Source organism: Podarcis melisellensis (genome assembly GCF_964234715.1).
Source record: "Podarcis melisellensis genome assembly, chromosome: 7".
Classification (NCBI taxonomy): Eukaryota; Metazoa; Chordata; class Lepidosauria; order Squamata; family Lacertidae; genus Podarcis; species Podarcis melisellensis.
Window position 1 is genome coordinate 44,458,647 of NC_138539.1, and position 22,831 is coordinate 44,481,477.

Genomic DNA, 22,831 nt, shown 5'->3' on the forward strand with positions numbered 1-22,831 from the left:
TCTAGCAATGAAAGAAACTTTCCTATGGGAGGATGTTGTTTTAATTAATTATTTGTACTTAGCTGTAGAAAGGACTGAAGAAAGAAAACTCGAAGAACTCCTCCTGGGAGCTGCACGAGAAGGAGAAACTGAAAAACTCACAGCACTGGTACATACTGTGTTACCATTCTCTTGATATTTTTAAGCCATACTATAGAAGTACAGTGGTGCCCCGCAAGACGAATGCCTCGCAAGACGAAAAACCCGCAAGACGAAAGGGTTTTTCGGTTTTTGCGTCGCTTCGCTACACGATTTTCCCTATGGGCTTGCTTCGCAAGACGAAAGCCCGTAGGGAAATATCCGGGGACCTCTTTTAAATGCTGGCGGTGGGGAGCAAAGCCTCCCCCCCCCTCCGGACTTCAGAAGAGGTCCAGGAAGGCCGGCGGGGGCGAAAGGTTTTGCTCCCCACCGCCAGCATTTTAAAAGCGGTCCGGGATAGCAGGGAAGCGCTTCCCGCTATCCTGGACGGCTTTTGAAGGCAGGCGGGGGGAGCAAAGACTTTTGCCCCCCGCCAGCCTTCAGAATAGGTCCAGGACCTCTTCCGAAGGCGGGCGGGGGGCAAAAGTCTTTGTCCCCCCTGCCTGCCTTCCCGGGGGCTTTTAAATTGCCCCGGGACTGTCCTGGGGCAATTTAAAAGCCCCCGACGGCTTTTGAAGGCAGGCGGGGGGGAGCAAAGACTTTTGCTCCCCGCCTGCCTTCGGAAGAGGTCCTGGGCCTCTTCTGAAGGCGGGCGGGGGGCAAAAGTCTTTGCTCCCCCTGCCTGCCTTCCCGGGGGCTTTTAAATCGCCCCGGACAGCCTCCGCTGTCCCGGGGTTTTTTAGAATGCTGGCGGGCGGCAGCGAAGCCTTCGCTGCCGCCCGCCAGCATTTTAAAAAAACCTGGGACAGCGGAGGCTGTCTGGGGCGATTTAAAAGCCCCTGGGAAGGCAGGCAGGGGGGACAAAGACTTTTGCCCCCCGCCAGCCTTCAGAAGAGGTCCTGGGCCTCTTCCGAAGGCGGGCGGGGGGCAAAAGTTTTTGTCCCCCCTGCCTGCCTTCCCAGGGGCTTTTAAATCGCCCCGGGACTGTCTTAAATCGCCCCGGGGCTGCCTTCGCTGCCTCCCGCCAGCATTTATAAAACCTCGGGCCAGCGGAGAAGTCCTCTGCTGTCCCGGGGTTTCATTTAAAATGCTGGGGGTGGGAAGAAAAGCCCTTGTCCGCCCCCCCAGCCTTCAGAAGAGGTCGGGGGACAGACTGTCCCCGGACCTGGTCTGAAGGCGGTTTCCATAGGAACGCATTAATTAATTTCAATGCATTCCTATGGGAAACCATTCTTCGCAAGACGAAAAACTCGCAAGACGAAAGAACTTGCGGAACGAATTAATTTCGTCTTGCGAGGCACCACTGTAATGCCTACATACAGGGTTTTTAAATCAAAATAGATAATAGTCATGGTGGAAATAGATCTCAGGCAGTGGAATGGCCAGGAGCTCTGGTAGTGCTTTCTGTCTATAATTCTGCTCGGCTGTCTGTGGTGTGTTAGAAAACGTAACTGCAAAAAATTACAAGTATGACTAAATAATGTTGTTGTTTTTTTATAATTGTCTCTAGTTAAACAGGTCAAATTCTCCTGACATCAACTGCACTGATCAGGTGGGAAATACACCATTACATTGTGCAGCATACCGTGGCCATAAGCACTGTGCTTTGAAGCTCCTAAAATCTGGAGCAGACTCCAAAATAAAGAACAAAAATGGTATGTAAAAGTTTCATTTTATTAGCTCCAGATTTTCCCTTACACATGAAAAGCAAAGTGAATGGGTTAACTAAAAATAGAACATTATTTTCATCTAACTGGGTCTAGAGTATTGTATTTTAGCACTGTCAATTGGCTTTGTATTAGAGAATTTTAATCCGGGTTTGTGTTGCCAGTAAATAAGTGCCAGATGCCGATGAAAATAAATACCCAATAATCCTATTTTAGCTCTTACAAAGCCCATATGCTTAACCAGTACCGTCCGATGCATTCTTGAAAGGACTTCTGTTGCTAACATCATTCTCACATTAAAAAATTTGAGCATGGCTATGTTTAGTAGAATAATTTTTGAATGAATCCTTTGTGATACCTTGAGTAAAATGGCTGTTGAACAATACCTCAAACCATGAGAGCATCCTTTGCTTTTCCTCTCAGCTGTGAAACATAAGGTATATTCTCAGAGTTGCCAACTGTATTGATTCTGATCCAGCTACGATGAAGTAAATCCGTCTGCTCTTTTGAACAGGTCAGACACCCCTTGCTTTAGCCCAAGGTGCAGAAATGAAGCACATACTTGGAGGGGGCATTGGGAAGGTGGGTACAGCAGATTGTGTGTTTAATCTGTACCATTAACGTGGGTCGACTTGTGTTTAATTTCTCAATTCTTTTGCAGGTGAGCAACAAACCTCCGAAACGATATGAAGGACTACTCTGGAAGGTGCCTATCTTTTTTCCTTCTTTGCCTTCTCCTTATGTTTTAATTGGCCAGAGTTTTTTTTATTTCAAGCCATAGCAATAACACAAACTGATAGACGGTTCATTCACTGTGCTAACTCTCAAGACAGAAGCAGAATTCATACCATAAATGCCCTTATCTTGAACTGCTTTGCTGAGGCAATGGCTCTTGGGAGCGGGCCAGAGGCCAATGTGTCTCCTTTCTCCAGGGCTGGATTTACGCTGACCTTTTTAGTGTTATTAGAACGATATTAGCTATATTGTTCTAAAACAGGCACCCCCAACCTTCAGCCCTCCAGATGTTTTGGACTACAATTCCCACCATCCCTGACCACTGGTCCTGTTAGCTAGGGATCATGGGAGTCGTAGGCCAAAACATCTGGAGGGCCGCAGGTTGGAGATGCCTGTTCTAAAATGTCACAGGGGATACAGCTAAATAATGTTCATTACCTTAACGTTGTTCATCCCTAACAGCAGCTCCCTTTCCTACCTGGTTCCTGGTTGCTCTGCAGTGCCCTCTGGTGTCACATTTTAATAAAGCATTATTAACATTCTTAGCAAAATGTAATGTGACCCTTACGTCTTCAAAATCCTTCCTTGCCTCTTTCATAATAATAATAATAATAATACAGTGGTACCTCGGATTACATACACTTCAGGTTACATACGCTTCAGGTTACAGACTCCGCTAACCCAGAAATACTACCTCAGGTTAAGAACTTTGCTTCAGGATGAGAACAGAAATTATGCAGCAGCAGGAGGCCCCATTTGCTAAAGTGGTGCTTCAGGTTAAGAACAGTTTCAGGTTAAGAACGGACCTCCGGAACGAATTAAGTACTTAACCTGAGGTACCACTGTACCTTTATTGTCATTGTACAACCTTAACATTATAAACCATGAGAGTAGATCCGCCCCAGGTTATATCTTCCATTTGAGCTCTTCCATTTCTAATATGACCCATCTGTTCCGTATTGTTGCTGTTGTCTTAAAGGCTAGTGGGTGACATAATGTCTTAACTTCCCTGACATGTATGAAATATAGGCTGCTTGAATCTTTTCTTCATATCTGATCAATATTACTTCAAGAATTGAACCAATTACAGTTTATTGCATTATAATGAGCTGTGCAGCTAGATGCTTGACTCAGAAATCACAGGCTTTGGGGATATACTTGAAAAGAAGGCTATTGTCCCATCCTCACTTTAACTAAATGTCCACGGAGTAGGCTAGTAGTAACTGTACTTGCAGCCTTTTATACCTCTCAGGTGAAAATGGTCATCCTTCCCAGGCTCTAGCTGAAGTTTTCAAGTAAGCATTACTTCTGTTTACCATCAGTCAAGTATCGCAGAACAAATAGCAGAGTAGTCATCCTCAAAACTCCTGGCCTCCTGAGATAATTAAAACCATTAAGGATGTGTTGTTCAGCATTAAAGCTGCTTAGTAATGCTTATTGTTGTTTGTCATGCAGCAACACATGGCAAATTCAGCTATTGCTGAGGTGATAGACTCCATTTTTGTTTTGTTTTTAAGAGTTCAAGATTTTTTGGGTGGAAGCCATATTGGGTAGTACTGGAACATGGAGTCCTCTCCTGGTACCAAAAACAGTAAGTGTGAAATTGAGCATCTCTCTAAAGCCTTTTGAATGTATAATATTGATACCATCTGCTTTTGAAACATGATTTTGAAATTGTTGAAAAGTTGAGCTTTCTTTACCTATGCATAAGTTGAAATTTATTTCTTAAGATTATAATTTTATCATTCCATGTATTTGAAGAATGTGGTTTTTATTTATATTATGATGGATTGACTTGTATTACAAGGAAGACTACCTTTGCATTTGTTTTCAGCTCTCTGAACACTCTTCATGTGTAAATATAATGAGCAGTATTGTATTTTTAGTCTAAGTCCACTGAGTTCAGTGGGTTTATTCCAAGTACGACTCAGTCAAATACCACCCAATCACATTCTACTCTAAAGAAATTCTGCATCACTCCAAAAGCCTTTGGGTGGCTGTAATACTGATGATGATGATAATGATTAATTATTTGTTCTGCCTTCTTTTGAAGGGCTGATATTGGGAACAGTAATCGCCGCCAAGGATGCAAGCACTTAACACAAGCCATTTGCACAGTAAGCAAACTGGGGAACTCAGAAATATCTGTTATGATTGTGGACAGAATGGGCTAGTGTGTTAGGCTTAGGTATGGAATATCCAGGTTCAGATACCCAAGCAACAGAGCAAGCATTTTTAGCCAAGGTGGTTCTGTTTTTATTTTTGGTGTTATGGTATTGTTGTTGTTATTTAGTTGTTTAGTCGTGTCCGACTCTTTGTGACCCCATGGACCAGAGCACGCCAGGCACTTCTGTCTTCCACTGCCTCCCGCAGTTTGGTCAAACTCATGCTGGTAGCTTTGAGAACACTATCCAACCATCTCGTCCTCTGTCATCCCCTTCTCCTTGTGCCCTCCATCTTTCCCAACATCAGGGTCTTTTCCAGGGAGTATTCTCTTCTCATGAGGTGGCCAATGTATTGGAGCCTCAGCTTCAGGATCTGTCCTTCCAGTGAGCACTCAGGGCTGATTTCCTTAAGAATTGATAGGTTTGATCTTCTTGCAGTCCATGGGACTCTCAAGAGTCTCCTCCAGCACCATAATTCAAAAGCATAAATTCTTCAGTGAGCAGCCTTCTCTATGGTCCAGCTTTCACTTCCATACATCACTACTGGGAAAACCATAGCTTTAACTATACGGACCTTTATTGGCAAGGTGATGTCTCTACTTTTTAAGATGCTGCCTAGGTTTGTCATTGCTTTTCTCCCAAGAAACAGGCGTCTTTTAATTTCGTGGCTGCTGTCACCATCTGCAGTGATCATGGAGCCATTATGGTATTATCTGGTTCTTATTTGTGAGCCACTTTTGAGGCATAGATATTTTAAACAGCTGAGGAGAATTACATATCCTCTACTTATGGCACATGATATTTCCTCCCATTCCTTAGAAAAATCTACTAGAATTCTACATGTTCGGGCTTTGTGTTCCAGGGCATTCCTTTTTTTTAGGGTATCATTTTTTAAATCAACCTAGCTTCTAAAAAGGCTAACAGTCAGGTAACAAGCAGGACAACTTCTAGTTTTGCAACATGCCCTATCCACAGTAATAAACTTATAAAAATTAATTACTGCGTAAATGCACACATCAGCTTAAACTTATTGTGAGTAGGGGTAAAGAACGATGACCTCCAAGTGGGACTCAGAATTCATAGCCAAATATATTTTTGAATACAGTCACACAATTCCAAGGCTGTGATTAAAAAGTGGAATTACAACAAAGGGGTTGCAAACGCTGCAGGAAAATGAGGACTCTGCTCTGTGATTTGTACAGTATGCAAAACTAAGCACGTTGGCATATATGCTGTTTTGCATTCTTCTTTTGTTAGGTACAGGGCGGGGGAAAGAACCACAGAGAACATAGAATGCTCTGCCCTTTGGTTACTGAAAGTACTACTGGACCTCACCTTGACTCCACAAACCCTGACATTTGCCCATAACATGTTCAAACCTATCCTTAACAGTCATGATTATTAAAAACTTTCAACGGGGTTTTCAACAGGGAACTGTCTGCTTTTAATGAAAGGGCTGTGTTGTTTTCATTGTAATCATCTATATGTTTTTAATGTATCTTCTGGTGATGTTTAACTGTTTTCTTAATACACACTGTAGGAAAAAGTTCCAATAACTTAGTATGTACAATTCCCCATACACTACTACTCACAAAAATCAGGTAAAGGACATTATTCAGATTTAAATGCATTTACTGAATTGAATTTAAGAGCTCATTGGGGCTTGCACAGGAGAAGTTTGTCCTGCAGCATGAGCTTAAATCATGATTACCCGTACTTTTCGCACCATAACACTCAGTCCCCCCCCCCTAAAAGGTAAAGAGAAATGTGTGTGCGTGTTATGGAGCGAATGCAGGCAGGAGGAGCCACTCTTGCTGGCTGTTCAGCAGCCTCTCTTCCTCCGCTTGGCTTGCTGAGAAGCCCGCAACAGCTGAGCAACAGCTGAGTGTCGGGAGACAGCCTCTCTTCCTCCTGTCTGCCTGCTCTATGGCTTTTTGGTGATGTGGGAGAAGGGAGGCAGCTCGGAAGCCGGCAAGAGCTGCACGCAGCATGTAAAAGCCAAGGTGGGGAAAGGGAGACAGTCTCTCTTTCTCAGTGTCTGCCTGCTCTATGGCTCTCCCTTACACAAATGTAAGCGGCTCTTACTCTGCTTTCTTTACAATGAGCCGGAAGGAGGGACAAAGAGGGCATCCCCTTACTTCCCTCCCCCAGCACCTCACCGGTAAATTCAAACAAAGCGGCTTACAAGGCTCGTGTCCCTGAGTCTCCTCCTCCTCTTTTTGCTCCGGTTCGAGGCAAGGCAGATGCACAAATGTGAGTTCCCCCTCTCTCTTCCTTCCCTCCCTCCGTTTTTTATTATTATTATTTCTCTGTTTTTAGCTGTTCTTGCTTTATTTGTAAGCCACCTTGAGTCCCTGTCAGGGAAAAATGCGGGTTAGAAGTAAAGACATAATAATAGTAATCTGATTTTTATTTTAAAATGAGATTCTCAGAATGATGTTGTTGGGGTTTTTTGTACCAAATTTTCTCTGAAAGAATGAAGTGGGCATGGATTTAACGAGATACAAATACACCAACTGAATTATCTCTGACAAAACTCATTTTGCTTGATAGTTCGCTATTCATTTTTTTCCAGTTAGAGAGCTTTAAGTGAACAAGATCCAGACAAACTAGGGATGTTGGATTTGACCTGTAAAATTTTCAATAACTTAGTCACTTTTGCAGATGGAGCTTGTATAGGAAGCACTGTGCAGTTTGCTGACCTTCTGTTTCTGACCTGCTGTCTCTGCTTCCAATTGAAGGTAAAAAGTACAGACAGCAACCTCTTCTCAATCAAATGCTTTGATAATACGGTTCACAGTTTTAAAGTTCCCAAGACCAATCAACAGTCAAGAGAGGTAAGTATTTCTTTAACCAATACTTGGTTACTTGCAGATTCTTGCCAAGAACAAAACCACTGCTTGCCTAAATGTCGTTGGATAGGAATCTTTAGGGGCTGAATTTATTGAGTTCTTGTAATGCCACACTAAATTATCTTATTGCCATGATGAATGGTGCTGTGTAGCTGTAGCTTTGTCTACTCCTTGTGCTTCACAGGGAAAGCAAGGCAATAACTAAACTGCATTCTTCTCACTCTGCCTGAAAATTTCCCTCCCAGTATTTTAACTTCACTGCAACTTCCTTAGCTAATCAGACTAGGGAAGGCTAACATTAAAGGCACCCCATGTCCACCGTGTTCCATGCAGGGTCAAACCCAACTTTTCATGAAATGCCTATGAGAAATGACAGGGACAAATAAAACAAGTGTTTATACTCTTATATATATTAATTCATATACTATTTGTGCCCCATAAGTTTTAATTAAGAAATACCTTACAAGATGCTTGCCTTTTGGTCTTATAAAAAGATTCCCCCTCTCAAGATCAGTCCTTAAAAAAAAAAAAGTCTTATCATACCACTCCCTTCCTTCATTGCTATCTAACTTTTGCCACTCCATCTTTGCCACTCCATCTTTGTCACCTCTGTTGGTAAGCTCTCAAGATAAGTAAGCTTGGTAAGCCATGGTGATTTTGTGACTATAACCTATTAAAAGTTAAAAAGCAGCAAATACTGCTGTCTTCTCTAACCCCCCCTTTTCCCCCTTTTCTTTTTTTCCCTTTTCTTTTTTTGCAGAACTGGGTACAGGCAATAGAAGACCATTCCGCATACAGCACACACTACTGTACTCAGGAACAACTGAGCGATGAAGAAGAGGAGGATGACACAATATCAGTTGCTGAGTTACAAGCTTCCCTCAAAGTAAGAAAAAGCTTCTGTATCTCATGCTACGTAGAGGTCTTCTTGACTCTCTGAATTTCTGGATAACTTTTTCCCTAGGGCCTTTCCTCTGGAATACACCAATACGAGGTCCCCTGGTCTGTGCAACTAAGGTTTAAAGGTGTACATAATAGAACTTAAAAGGTCTGTAAAGGAATCTCTCTCCTTTTGCTTTCTCCCTCCCTCACACAAACTAGGTTTTATCTTTAAGCCACTCTCTTGCATTTTGAGCTGCCATTTTCCTTTGTTCTGTATGAGAACAACAACAGGTTGAATTTCCTTGCTTTTGCAGCCAGATTTGGGGATGAGGCCCAGATCTGGGGATTCTAGCGTATGCACTTCCAGTATTTTGAATTCCTGGAACAAGCTCTTCAGCTTCCCACTCCCGTCACTGCTATCAAGCTCAGAGAGATGCAGACCTTGTTGATATAGGGCTTCTTTTGATTTCTGCTACAAGTGCTGCTACTATTTCCTCATTTTTCATTTATTAACATTATTCCTATTGTAGCCCAGCATTCAGCTAAATAGTCTTGGCATGAGATGTACAAAAGAGCATGCAGTTCATGATAACCGTTAAGTTAAAAACCACTTCCTGAAGAAGTGAGACATTTACAGATAATGCTACACATTTTAATTTCCTTTGGATTTGGGGGGGCACCAGAGACTTGTGGTATATTGGTAATACTTTAAGTTAGAAATATACAAACAGACACTACATGGCAAATAAATACGCCTAAAACAGCAGTAAAACAGCTCATCTTGCATCCGACTCTTAAGGTGCTTCACTTTACAATTCACATCTGTTAGTACTGTATATCCAACAAAGTAGTTTTGTTAGTTCAAGGATTTCTGGCTGCATATTGGAACTTCTCCTCCCTCTTCTTTAAAACTGTTTCACATATACATGTATGTCCCAGGTCTGAAGGTCTTCATGGCACTACTTAAAATAGTGTGTAGAATATATCAGCTTCTTCTACTGTGTTTTTTTAAGAACTAGCTATTGGGCAGATATAGTTCTTCTGAACACTTTCCTGTCTGCCTTTGAGTTGTCTAATAAGAAAGTAATTAACTTTTCCTTGGATACCCAACAAGAAAAAAGTCACTTTAAGTTACATTCATTTAAGTCATTAACTGGATGTAATTCAATTCTAAAGCAACTTTAATTCAGTCTGTGTAGCCATGTGACACTCGAAACAGGATGCTGTCCAGAGTAGCACCTTCCCATTTACTGGAATGGGGGAGGGAGTGGGGAGAGGGTTTTACTACTTCAAGCCAGAAGAGGGAGCTCATCTGTTTTGTTTAAATATTTCTGCAGACCTTTGTAGGTATTTTTTAAAAACAACAACAGTATTTAAAGATTATTTGAAAATCTCTGATTATAGGAAACAGTTCTAGCATAAGAAAAAAAAGTTCAGTAATTGATTTTCATTATAGTAATAAGGTAAATAAGTAAGTCTAACCAAATGCACAGTTGCAGTGCTAGTAATTTTTTTATCCTAAGAATAATTTAATTTTATTATGCATATCTCAACTCTTATCTTGCATAAAAATATACACTTCCTGTGGGAAGGGGGATTATTGGTTTGTTGTTGTTGTTGTTATTTTTACTATGCATTTTGTGGTTTATATATTGTAATTTTATGTTGTGAACCGTCCTGAGATCTACAGATGTCAGGAGATCTATTACTATACTAAGAGTAAAGGTAAAGGGACCCCTGACCATTAGGTCCAGTCGTGGACGACTCTGGGGTTGCGGCGCTCATCTTGCTTTACTGGCCGAGGGAGCCGGCCTACAGCTTCCAGGTCATGTGGCCAGCATGACTAAGCCGCTTCTGGGGAACCAGAGCAGCACACGGAAACGCCGTTTACCTTCCCGCCGGAGCGGTACCCATTTACCATATCTACTTGCATATTGGTGTGCTTTCGAACTGCTAGGTTGGCAGAAGCTGGGACAGAGCAATGGGAGCTCATCCCATTGCGGGGATTCCAACTGCCGAACTTCTGATCGGCAAGCCCTAGGCTCTGTGGTTTAGACCACAGTGCCACCCGTGTCCCATATACTAATAGTACTAATCTGGAAAAGCAATTGACAATTTTTGAAAACTGGATGGCCAATTAGGGTTGTAATTAGATTAAATTTCTCCAGTATTTTAAAACTTCTTAATGAACTTCATGAGTTTGGTCATCCCTAAATACTGACAAAACTTTGCTTGAAACTGGATGGAAGGTCTTGGTTTAGTAGCACCAACAAAAACCCTGGAGGAAAGAAATGAATGATATGAGTCCCCAGTGGTGCAATTGTTCAATGTTTCTGGCTGTTAACCACTACACATGCTAAACTAATACCTCTTTGGCTTCTTACAGCTTTTGCCTTTCTTTATGCAAAACATGTTCATGTCTTGGCTTGTTTTACTACATTCTCCTAGATTAATTTTAAGCTACTTTATTTCCTGTAATCATCCTCTACTATCTATACTTCATCCCAATTTCCTTTCTTTATACTGTACAGATCTTCCAAGGGGCATACCTGGGAACATAACTACAGCATGTGCAGAACTCTAAATAGGCCCAGTACATGCTGTACTGTTGCAGATAGTTTCTGGAGAAACCTTACAGGGCATTGCTCATTTCAAGGCAAGGCAACTAGTGAATAATTCTGCTTAGTCTAACTTGCTTTATCAGTGCCTTAAAAATTTATGCTGTGAAATTTGAGCATCAGCTGTGTCACCTTGAAAACAATTGTACTTCTGGAAGCTAGAGGACGTACCTTCAGCCATAGAGGGCTTTAGTTCGGAAATTGATGTCGTGTTTGTTCTTTTTCTGTCCCAGTATGATGGTGCTTCCAATGGAATAAACTATAGCTCAGAATCAGCAATAGCCATTATTAAACACTGAGTGTGGGTGGCAAACTCAGGATTCATTTATTGGCTTATTAACAGGGTGATCCTATGTATGTCTACTTAAAATTAGGTCTGAGATTAATGGGACATATATCTGGATTTCAGCCTAACTGAAGCTAACCGTGCAAAGGACAATATACATACTGCTGGGAAACCTGTACTTTTCAGTATGTTGTTGGATTCCAACTCCCACCAGACTCAGCCAGCATGGCAAATGGTCAAAGATGGTCCAGCCACACTTGGAAGGCCATGGTTCCTTCCCCTTAACTTGAGATAGACGAATAGGTATAATACTTCCTTGGATCAACCTATAATAATGTTATGTGGGTGCCTTGATTCCCCTGAATTCCCCTAAATATCTGATAGGTGTTAGAATTTCATCAAGCCACCGGAATCCCTGGATCCAGCAGAGATTCAGTTTCCAGAATTGCCAGGCCAGCCTGATAATGGCCGCTAAGTATGAGTTGTTAACCAAGATGGTAAATAAACCATATATTATAAAGACACCACAATCTCTGCTGTGCCTGGACCCATGGAATCTACTCTGCTGCAGAGATTGAGGTGGCATCTAACAATATATCCAGAAGGGTGTGCAAGCCTCTGAATTATAGTAAACTGCATATCCTATTACATTTGAGTAAATTGCTTATGCCACTGTGTTTGCCCATTAAGAAGTCCTTTCACCTATTTTATCTCTTTATGGTCAAGGTAAAACTCATAAATAGCAAAGAAAGTTAGGAGAATTGCTTCTGAAATCAATGGGTAGCCATTTTTAAAAATGAACTGCTATGGCTCTTGGATGTCCTTTATATTGTGACACTTTAGAAATAAAACAATACATTAAAAAAATACTGGATTAACACTTGTAGATAACATATTTTTTTTTTGGTAAAATTTCACATGTAAATAATATGAGCAGCTGCTCTCTTTTTGAAATAGAGGGCCAAAGTAGATGAGAATTGGAAATCTGTAATCAGATCTCCATCCCTTTGTTTTTGAAACAAGCAACTGCAATGAAGGTACACCTGAATTTGGACTGTGGAACGGTGAGGGGACACTTGACATTTCCCCAGTGTAAATCCCCGCCAAAGCTGATATTTGTCTCCTTAGGGAAAAGTCATGGTTCCTCCATGGCTGCTATCTTTTCTGCTTCTCTTTCTCCTTTTCTTTTCTTAAAAAGGTACCTTTAGATTAGAGATCTGTGGTGGCATCTCTCATATGTCACCTAGTTTGGCACCAAGTTTTATAATGATGTAGGTCATGTTTAACTGGAAAGAAACTCTTTAAGATTCGTTATTCTGAAAGTGTAAATATCTGTTTCCTCTCCACAGATTGCACAGTCATGGCAACAAAGACTTGATAAAGAGATTTCTGGATTCCTCACCGTAATTAGGTCATGTGACACTTCTCAAGGTGACTTGTTTTCGTTCATAATAAGGAACTCTCTTGTTGCTTTGAAACACTTTCCAAGCTGATCCGCAATAACAGCCTTAACTAGTTTCTCAGTAAATATGGGACCACCCCTGTTCTGTCTGATCAGATGTCTCAACCAGGCCTTAGTAATGGATGCAAAGTTAGCTGATCTCATACTCAGCATAATTTTTGCTCTTTTGTGTCCTGATGTTTGCAAGTAATTTAACTCACCCATTTTGATACAGTTTAATATCTATTTTTCAAAAGGTTAACTTCCACTTTCTGTGTGTCCCTCAATATGCACAAAGAGGGGGCAGGTTGGTTTAGATACAAGCAGCGACCATTTTGCGTGTGTTTGATTGGTGTGCGACCACTGGTGTGCAAGCCATTTTTGGCCCTGAAAGGGGCCCGGGCAGAAGGGATCAGACTTACCGTACTTGCACTTTGCCGATGAGCACAATGAGCTGGAATGCAACCCCCTCGCAAACGGGGAGTTGCCTCTACTGTGTGAAATTAGAGCATTTATTTTAAGAAAGTAAACCTGACAAGTATTTTAGTACTCAATGTTTCATAAAATTGTGCGCATTTAAACTGCAAAACCTTCTTCGTCAAGGCAGTATCTAATGCATTTTTAGAAATGAAGAATTCACTGGGGACAGCAGCCTTCTCCACCTTATCATTCTGGAGTTCTCTTGCCAAAACACCTGAACTTTCTGCAATGCTGTTAGAATAGTACTTCATCTTACAAAATTCTTATACAGTCCTATAGTGTTCAGATGTTTCTAACTTTTATTGCTCTCAGACTGTCAAAATTTTGTGCAACATTTGTAAATGAAGAACAGGAGGATACAAGATTTTGGAAGTTGTGGTAGCTGACTCAGAAACACAAATTTGGGGTTATGTGGTAATGTGCCATCCAATTTCTATGAAGGAAATGTTACTGTTCAGATATTCCCACAGGCTTGTCCAATAGCAGTCGTACTGTGGCCTATCAAAAGCACTGTCTTGGTTTGTCCTCCTGTCTTGTGATCATAAATTTCACAGTAAATTGTACTTCCTCCTAGCTAAGACCTATGGGTTTTATTACAGCAGAAAGTAATTTAATGTTCTTTAATTAGACATGCCTTTTCCTCAAGTCAAAGATATCAAGTGTATCCTATGTAAGAATGGCTGATGGATAAAGGTTCCGGGTCATGCTTCTGTGAGACTGTTTTAATAATAAACTTTGTAGGTTACACAAGCTAAAACAACAACAAAAGGTGGGGTGGAATAAAACAGTAACACATATATTACCTGCCCTTCTTCTAAAGGAATGCCTACTTCGTTTCTCAAGAAAGCTGAAGGGGTTTCTGAAACATCAAGAGAAACTTGTGAAGCGCTGAGCAATTGTCTCAAACTCTTCACTAAACAAGAAGGGGTAAGTCTTTCTATATGGCATACTCTCTGTGAATCAAAACAATGGCAAGTATCTATAGAAGAACAACATAAGAACATCATTTGGATGGGATCTTTTCTGTCCTTTGCAGCCTTTAGATCTGATTGCTGAGCAATATACCCTATTGGTTTGGACACTTAAGAACTTCAAATATTTAATTCAATGTCACTTAAGTTCATAGCCTGGGAAAACATCTGAAGTGTTCTCACAAATAACAAATGCAGTTTCAGCAGAGAGACATTGATAATAGAACTCTAGAACACTGGTCAAGTTGATAAAAAGAAAGATTAGAAGTGGAAGAAATATTGGGTGGAATCTGCAGTCTGCTTCCAGGGGGAAGCAAAAACAACAATATTGTGGCTCCTTAAGGTTATAGTGTAAGCTTTCATAGATGAGTCAACTTCCTCAAATGCATGAAGTTTGGCAGGTATATGTATACGTGGGGGAAGGGAGGTGGTAGAATTGTAAGCACTGGGGTCAAATGCCAATGAAATGCAAAAAAGAAAACTCAAAAGACAACTGAATTAAAGCTTAAATATATGCAAGATCAGCACAGTCACTATTCACAATGGCAGAACCGTAAGCCCACAACTTATGCACATTTAACTTGGCAATTTATTAATTTGCTTAAAATAAAAAGGGGTGGGAAGGGGGCAGGTTCTGGGAATACCAACTTTGGCAATCCCATCCACCATTGAACCCAAAGGGCTTATGCCAGAATGTAATCCCCACATTGTGTACTTTGTAATTAGAGATCACAATCAACCTACATTAGCTCTGTTAGCATGTTGGGGAATAGGAAACCCTTGTCTGTATTTAAGCCCAGATAGAATATATTGAAGATTGATTCAGAAGTTTCATGATGGAATTTACTATGTTGCTTTGTTCAGGAGGGGGAAAAAACTAACTTTCAGATCAGCACTGAAGTGTCTCCCACTGATTTTTTTTAAAATGTCATTATTTCTGTTAGATCTGTATTCATATAGACCTGCTTGTCTTGTGTAGAATGCAGAAGGCATTGCTAGCAAGTAGGTGGCAACATATACTAAAATGGAAGATGAACAGGTGAATGGATCCTTGATGTGGCTAATGTTAGGTCCTGTAGTGGTATTACCGGAGGAAATGGGGACAGAATTGACATTGGGTTAGACTGTGTTTATAATCTGCAGGATAGCTTTGTTCTCACTGCGGCTAGAATTCAGTTGTGAAAAATCCTGTCTGTTTTAGACCAGAATTAAGGCTCTCCCCGTGATGGTTCAAGTTCCACAAAGCCAGCAGTTTCAAAACTAATGCAGACATGACTCATTCTTGGTAAAGATGCTGTGCAACGTCACAAATTGTGCATACTTTCAACTTACCCTCCACATACCCCCACTTTTCCTTAAGTCTTTCCAGCCCAAATACAGATGAGGATGAAGTACTTGGGACCAGAAAATATGTTCCATGTTGTGCTGGTCCTTAATGTGTTGCTAGAGAAATCCTCCTTTGACTTTCCATGTGCCTGTTGTTGCTTATGTCTGAAACCAGCAGGATGGGTTCTTTTAGTACAGTACTCTTTACCATCCTTATGCTGGCTTGTCACCGAGTTTTTTTGTGATGCACCTACCGCAGGGGTCAGCAAGGTTTACTGGCTATGGGCTGGATCACTCCCACAGAGATTGTCCGTGGGCCGGACTGGTGCAGTGCAACGCCGGAAATAGCGTCTGTGCATGTCCGCAGTGCTGGAAATTGCTTCTGCACATGCCCAGACACCAAAAATCATGCCTGCACAGAAGCAATTTTTAGTGTCTGGACATGCACAGACTCAATTTCCGGTACCTGCGCAGACGCAATTTCTGGTGCCACTTGGCAAATCCCCGCACCGCGCTGTGCCGGTTTAGCACAGCGCGCAGGGGAGGGACTCGCCGAGTGGGCAGCTCAGTTCAGGGGTGGCTCGTGGGTCAGTAAAACGGTCTTAGTGGGCCGCATCCAGCCCATGAGCCACATGTTGCCGACCCCTGCACTACAGTAAGACTGAATAACATGAGAGGTCCAAGTTTCTTATTCTGGATTTGAAACTCCAGCATGAATGAAAGAAAAATATTCACTATCCTCTGACATCAACAGTGGATACGTTGCAAAATGTTTGAGGATATTTCGGAACCTGAAATGCTTGTTGGGGATAAAACAGGTTGAGTGGTGGTGTGCTGCAACAGAACAGAAGTGAGATTTAACCCCTTAGTTTGAATCACATGACAAGGACTTAAATTACTAATGTGCTTACATAAATCCACTGCTTATTATAAATTAATTACGCTCATGGGAAGACAAATAAAGCTACAGTGTAGCCATTTGTTTTCAAGGTAAATTGTTTTCAAGGATAATTGGGTGCATTATAGAATGTTGAGCTGTATTATACGGTATTGTAAACTTGCAAAAGCTCACCGTTAATCTGTATAAAGTTATGGCTGAATTTAAAACATTTTTATGGTGGTAGATGTGTGAGTTCAGCTTTGTTTTTCCTTTAGCAAGTTGCAAATGAGGAAGCTTGAGCCGACCGTGACTCGCAGCACCAGTTACATGACAATGCAGCCCATACAGTGAAGCCATTGTAGGCTCTGCAAAAATAGTCTTGAATAGTGAAAATCTGAGCATATGTCTTCTCCTGTTACACTTGAGATAGGAAAAAGTGTCGGAAGAGGGAAGGATTTGGCAAGTTTAAACTTCACAAAAAATGGCTAAAAATGCACCTGTGATTACTTAATGCAGCTAAGTAATTATTCATTTGGACTGTGTTCTTAAGTAATGTATATTACTTAAAGTGAACATTTAGATAGCTGTGTATGGGATTTTTGCCAGGAAGGTGAGGGATAAAACTGGAATGCAATGAAGTACTGGTTTAGAAACAGACTTAAGCAGCACTCCAAAGCCAAGCATCCCAAACAAAAACTTTCCTCAACGAGACTGATATTCAGAAGTTCCCATCGAATAGTCACAGCGTATATTAAATTAATACTGAGCAGTATAAAAAAAATAAGGGGCAGGGCCATAGCTTAGTGGCAAAGCATCTGGTTTGTATGCAAAAGGAGCCAGGTTCAAATTTCAGTATCTCCAGATAGGGCTGGGAGTTTTCCCCATTTGAAACATGGGAGAGCTGCTACCTCTGCTACCTACACTGCTGAGTGCTGTGCTTGACCAATGCTCTGATTTGGTATAATGCAGCTTCCTGTTATTAACCACTGTTTAACTTTTGCTGCAAGTTGCAAGATGATTTTACCCATACTAAATATATATGTGTTTTTGTGCCTCTTTTCCCCATTAACTGGGGAAAGAAAGTTTCTTATTCTGGATTTGGAACTCCAAAGTTCTGAAATGCCCTCCAAGAAAAGAACGTGTAACAAAAACTTCCCTTTCTCTATCAATTAAGGTGGAATCAATTTTTGAAGAATGGGGGAATGCAGGGTGGTTGTTGTTGTTGTTGAAAAAGGAGTATTATTCTGTGTGGGATATGAGCAGTAAGCCTTGCAGAATGATGGCATAAATCTGTAGAGAGGGTGGAGGCTGCATTTGCTGTTTGTTAAACTTAAATGAATTGTTTTCCTTCTTGAAAATATTTACAGTGGTACCTTGAGTTACAGATGCCACTCACCCAGAAATAGTACCTCTGGTTAAGAACTTTGCTTCAGGATGAGAACAGAAATTGCGTGGCAGCGGCGCAGCTGCAGCAGGAGGCCCCATTAGCTAAAGTGGTACCTCAGATTAAGAACAGTTTCAGGTTAAGAACGGACCTCCAGAACGAATTAAGTTCTTAACCCGAGGTACCACTGTATTGTAGATCCCCAGAGTAATCTTGGGATAGTTATCTGGATCAGGACTGCAGCATGGGGAGAGGCAATCTTGCTCCAATGGAAACTTCTCCCCACCACTGCTATGTGAAACTGCAGGACCACAGTAGGGGGCCAAAGGGATTAGCCCATTGACCCCACTCCAGAGAAGTCCCCTCATGTTGGCATTTCTGCAGTAAAAATCACACTCAAAAGCAAACAACCTGATTAATGCCATAGTTCAGACCTTAGCATTGCATATATTAAAGTGCAACACTAAATATAGCTGTTGTGGTCAGGGTCAGAATAAAAACTGTATGGTGCTGGGTTATAAAATGTTTAGGGTCCCTTTGTACCTAACCCAGTTTCTGCCATCCATGCCCATTAACAAATGTACTGAAATCAGATGGGCACCTGTCCCTGATTCTTTCTTTTTATTAAAATAGCTTCAGAGGACATTTTTTGGGGGAAAGAATGTACGTCTAGCTTATGAAGTTTGTTGCTGAGTGCTCCATGTGACTCCACTTGTGAAATAAATCTATTAATGTGTTGGTGATGGTTGTTTCTTTAAATAGCACCATTTTGTATTCTGTTTCGCAAAATGAATGGAAAATTTAAATTCTGAACGAAATGTGAGATACTCATTTACATCCCCCCCCCCCGAGAATGTGGTTCAGATTACAGGGATATTTAACATCCACCTAGGTCACTCAGGCTGCAGTCTTAAACCCATTTAATAGGAGCCGTTGAACAAAATGGGACTTATTTCCAAGTAAACACATTTAAGATTGTGCTTAGAGGGGAGGGCTGCTAGGCTTCATAGCACTGTTTGTAGGCCAAACCTAGGCTCATTTAGTTGTTCTTCAGTGGTGTAGCCATCACATAATGTATTGTTGGGTAGTGATTCTGGGGTTAATCTTTATCATTTAGGCATTGTTTGATTCCCACTCCAACATAACCATCCAGGGGTCCTTTACCTTTACCTGCTAGACTGTATGGGAAGTATCTATGCCAGTACAATGTATTTTGGGGGCTGAGGTGAGGGGGTAGCAGGAGTGTTTTGTGTGTGGTCCAATAATCCATGTGGGATTAAAATGTTGTCTCACCTGTATGGAATTCTCAGAAAGTATGTGTGTTTTGTTTGTCTTTTTGCTGCAGCAGCAGCCATACCAAACAACAAAAAAAATTGGAATTGTGGTTTTCCACACTGCTTTTTGAAGACTTTTTTTTTTCTTTTCAAAAACCTCAGCATATATATGGTAACTGCTTTGGGGGGGGGGCATCTATGTTTACCAGTTTAATTGACAGGCAGGACTTAAAGTGGTCCAGCATTTTCTGGCCTTAAGGTAAAAGAATGAGAGGTTTCACTGTTGGGTTTTTGCCTGTCCCTGAACTGTGAGGAATAGGAGTTCTACAAAAATGGCTGGCTTCAAGTTGGTATAACAAATAATTAAACATCCCCCTCCACCCCGCTGCCTTTTGAATTGCGTGTTGTGGTTAAAGGTGGGGCAAGACACACTTTCTTGTCTGTCCTGTCTGTCCTGAACTTCAGAAGACTCAAACCTGTGCATATTTACCCGTGCTGGAAGAAGTATGTCCCCCTGCGTTCAAAGGGACTTAAAATTTCGAATAGATATGGTTAGGATTGCACTTTTAAATCCTCCTGAATTCAGTGGGGCTTAATCTCAGGTAAACGGGATTAGAACCGCACCGCAGTAGTATTATTCCTTGGCAAACCCTCTTCTTGACCAAAGTTGCACTTCAACCGTAATGCGTGTCTTTGTGGAAGAGAGAAATATTTTCGCAGCAAGCAGGATGCCTCCGTGTGGCTTGCTGCACACATGCTCCCCTTCCCACTCTTTAGGACCCAGCAGGAACTGGAGTCAGGACTTGGGTTAACGGGTTTGCAGCTCCGGCGAAGGCTTGGCTCCCCTTTCCCTTGCATCGTCCTGAAGTGCGGGCGGAGGAGCGGCTTCCGTTTCTCCTCCACCATCCCTCTCCGACTCCCGCGTCTGACTTGGCCAACTCCAGGAGGCGCGGGGACCGCGTGGGGGCGCCCCAGTTTGGCCCTCCAGAAGCCGACGCGCAGCGCTTCTGAGTCAAGGGCTTTCTTCTTTTGCTTGCTGCTTGCAGCAGCCGGTGCAGGGAAAGCGCCGGCGTCCTAATTAAGCTGGTGCTGCGCCTGCTTGCTTGTATCTCCGCTATCCTTGGTGGTTGTTGTTGTTGTTGGGCCGGGACGTCTCTTGAAAGCCTTCCCTGCTCGCGAGCTGCGAGCCTGCAAACTGCCCCCGGGGGTGGGGGGGGACCCGCTTGGCTCTCGCGATAAGCCCTGCAGAGGCGTTGGTGCAGTTGCAATAGCGGCGCCGATTTGGAGAGCGGACTAGAAAAACGAGAAGGTGACTGAGGCGGCAGCAGCAGCAGCAGCAGCGGAGACCTTGCAGGGCTGCGCGCGAGGTCAACAATGCCCTGGTGACAGAGGCGGGAGGAGAGGACTCCGGCTGGGCAGCTTGCAACGCAAGACGACCTTTGCCAACAGCTCCTAGGATTCACCGTGTGTTTTGTGTAAAAGTGTGGAGCACAACAAACGAGCTGGAGCGGTAGGTTTCTCCGGGCATGCAGGTCTTGTTGTGTGTGTGTGTTTTTCTTTGGCGTTAAGTATCGATGGGGAAATACTCCGGAGGAAGAGATGGAAGGTGCAAGGACAGGAGGGACTGATCTGGGATTCTGCCACCATGGATGGGAAGGACATGCTGCCAGGTTCAAAATCTATTCCACCATCCCCTGACCCTGGTAGCTTGTGCTATAAAGCTGAAAAGTTTGTAGTTTCTGGTGCTTTGTTTTCTGATGCTGAAAGTTTAATGGCTTCCTTCTGACATTGGAATGCATTCCTCTTCGCTGTGTCAATGAGCCTTTAAAAATGCCTATGTGTTAAAACGTAAGTCAGTTCTCAGAACTGAGTTCTGGACATTTTTTTTTAGTAGTGGGGGCTCCTTAAAAATAAATAAATTGAAGCTTAAGTAGAGGATGCAAGTAAAATTATAGTTTGTGGTATTACTTCACAGACAGCATTGCTTTTATAGTTTCATAGAAGTTGGTATTGTTGTATTTCAAACTACAAAGAGATGTTCAATATTGACATTGAGGCGTTTTCAGCCATATCACTATAGTAGCACATAGATACAGGTAAGCTTCCTGTCAGGTGTGTGTTCTGTAGAACAAAGGATATGCTTTGGCTTTAAAATGCAGTACATACAGATCTTAATCTTAATTTGAAGGTATGAAATGAGGACACTGAAACTAAAACTAACTAATTTACTTGAAGTCTGAGACATGAATGAAATTCAGTAGTAACCTAACAAACTGCTATGCCCTTGGAAGTTAAGCCCTATTGGTTTTCAGGGTTCTTACAAATAAATGTATTTAAAATTGAAGTTAAAATTTTCATAACTTAATTCTGTTTATTCCTTCCTAAAAGAGTGATGCTTGCCTGGCTTTATTATTTGCTGCAGTGCTTCTACTTAATCCACAGTTTTCTGGAAACTATCGCGCCATCTGCAATGTACATTTAAAATACTGTAGCATTGAACCACTTTAAGCAGTCATGGCTTCCCCCCAAAGAATTCTGGGAGTTGTAGTTTGTTAAGGGTTCAAAGAGCTGTTAGGACATTCCTTAAAGCTACAGAGAGCTACAGTTCTGAGCTCCCTGGGGATAGATAACCTACTCTGCACATTGTAACTCTGTGAGGGGAAAAGGGGGGCTACCTACTGAAGCATTTTTGTTTGAAGGTTGGTCTAGTGGTAGTTGTGTTCATGATAGTTAAATAGAACCTCCAGGTTCTGAGATAGTCTACCTTTTTGCATCTCTCGGTGTTGCGTAAACAGCAGGTGAGGGATGCCACCTTTAGGCTAGTGGCAGGTTGCAAAATCAGGCTGTGGGAAAATGCTTGCTTGATTAAATGGACCTTTATGTCTCTTCTTATGTTGTAGGGGACTGCTGTCTTACACCCACTTTTACTCATGCTGAGTTACCTACATGGGTATCGCTTTGGTGTAGGAAATTATGACATGCACAGCCTGGGTGAATGGGGGTGAAAAGTAGTGCGGATGTGCAGTGGACCCTGTGGGAACTGGGTATTTGACCCGCCATTCACTGGGTACTACTAAATCTGAGTGGCAGCTGAACTAAACCCTTTAACCCCTTCCCCTCCACTGTAACCAAGCTTAAGAAGGTGTAGCTAGGGTATATTTGCTCCCATTCATCCCTTGCTACCATCCCAACGACAATTTTTAATTGTAAGGTCTTTGTGGGCAGAGACAACTCTTTCTCGCTTTCCGTTTTCTCCCCTCTTTCTCATATTTTATTTCTTTTTCTATTGCAACATTGGAAAACACAGGGTAGCAAAGTTCTATGCAAAGACGAACTTGCTCCAAACTTTAAACATTACAACAATGCCGCCTACGATTATGTTAGCCCATCCCTCATTCTTCTAGAACGAAAGGCTGTTATTTATTGCCTACTTGAAGGTCCCATAAGAGACTTCAAGCACTTATAAAGGGAATCTCAAGTGCAACTGCAAATATCTAGCTTACCTCATCTGAACTGCAGACGATTAAAAAAAATATTTCGAAGGAAAACAGGATGATGGATTAATCCCTAGAATGTTGATCTTTCCCAATTTATTGTGGCCCTTAGGGGATTTATTTCCAGCTCCAAATAGTATGAGTATTGTGTGTTGTGCAGATGTCTCTTCATGACACTTGGCACACTCCCTGGAAAGATGTGGAAGTGTATAAGCCTTGCTTATGTGTTACAGGGCTGGCCCTACTCCAAATGGCACCC

At 42.0% G+C, this 22,831-nt stretch overlaps 1 protein-coding gene across 5 annotated transcripts in view; it reads left to right on the top strand.

Annotated features, from left to right (window-relative positions):
- Positions 1-22,831, top strand: part of OSBPL1A (oxysterol binding protein like 1A) — a 156,449-nt gene that overhangs the window by 97,764 nt on the left and 35,854 nt on the right. For all 5 annotated transcript variants that reach the window (XM_081919183.1, XM_081919180.1, XM_081919181.1 and 2 more), the window contains 10 exons: positions 63-148; positions 1,628-1,772; positions 2,299-2,366; positions 2,446-2,490; positions 4,037-4,110; positions 4,573-4,636; positions 7,426-7,521; positions 8,297-8,422; positions 12,672-12,753; positions 14,064-14,170. In XM_081919183.1, coding sequence (XP_081775309.1) covers positions 63-148; positions 1,628-1,772; positions 2,299-2,366; positions 2,446-2,490; positions 4,037-4,110; positions 4,573-4,636; positions 7,426-7,521; positions 8,297-8,422; positions 12,672-12,753; positions 14,064-14,170 — 893 coding nt within the window. The remainder of the gene's footprint in view (positions 1-62; positions 149-1,627; positions 1,773-2,298; positions 2,367-2,445; positions 2,491-4,036; positions 4,111-4,572; positions 4,637-7,425; positions 7,522-8,296; positions 8,423-12,671; positions 12,754-14,063; positions 14,171-22,831) is intronic.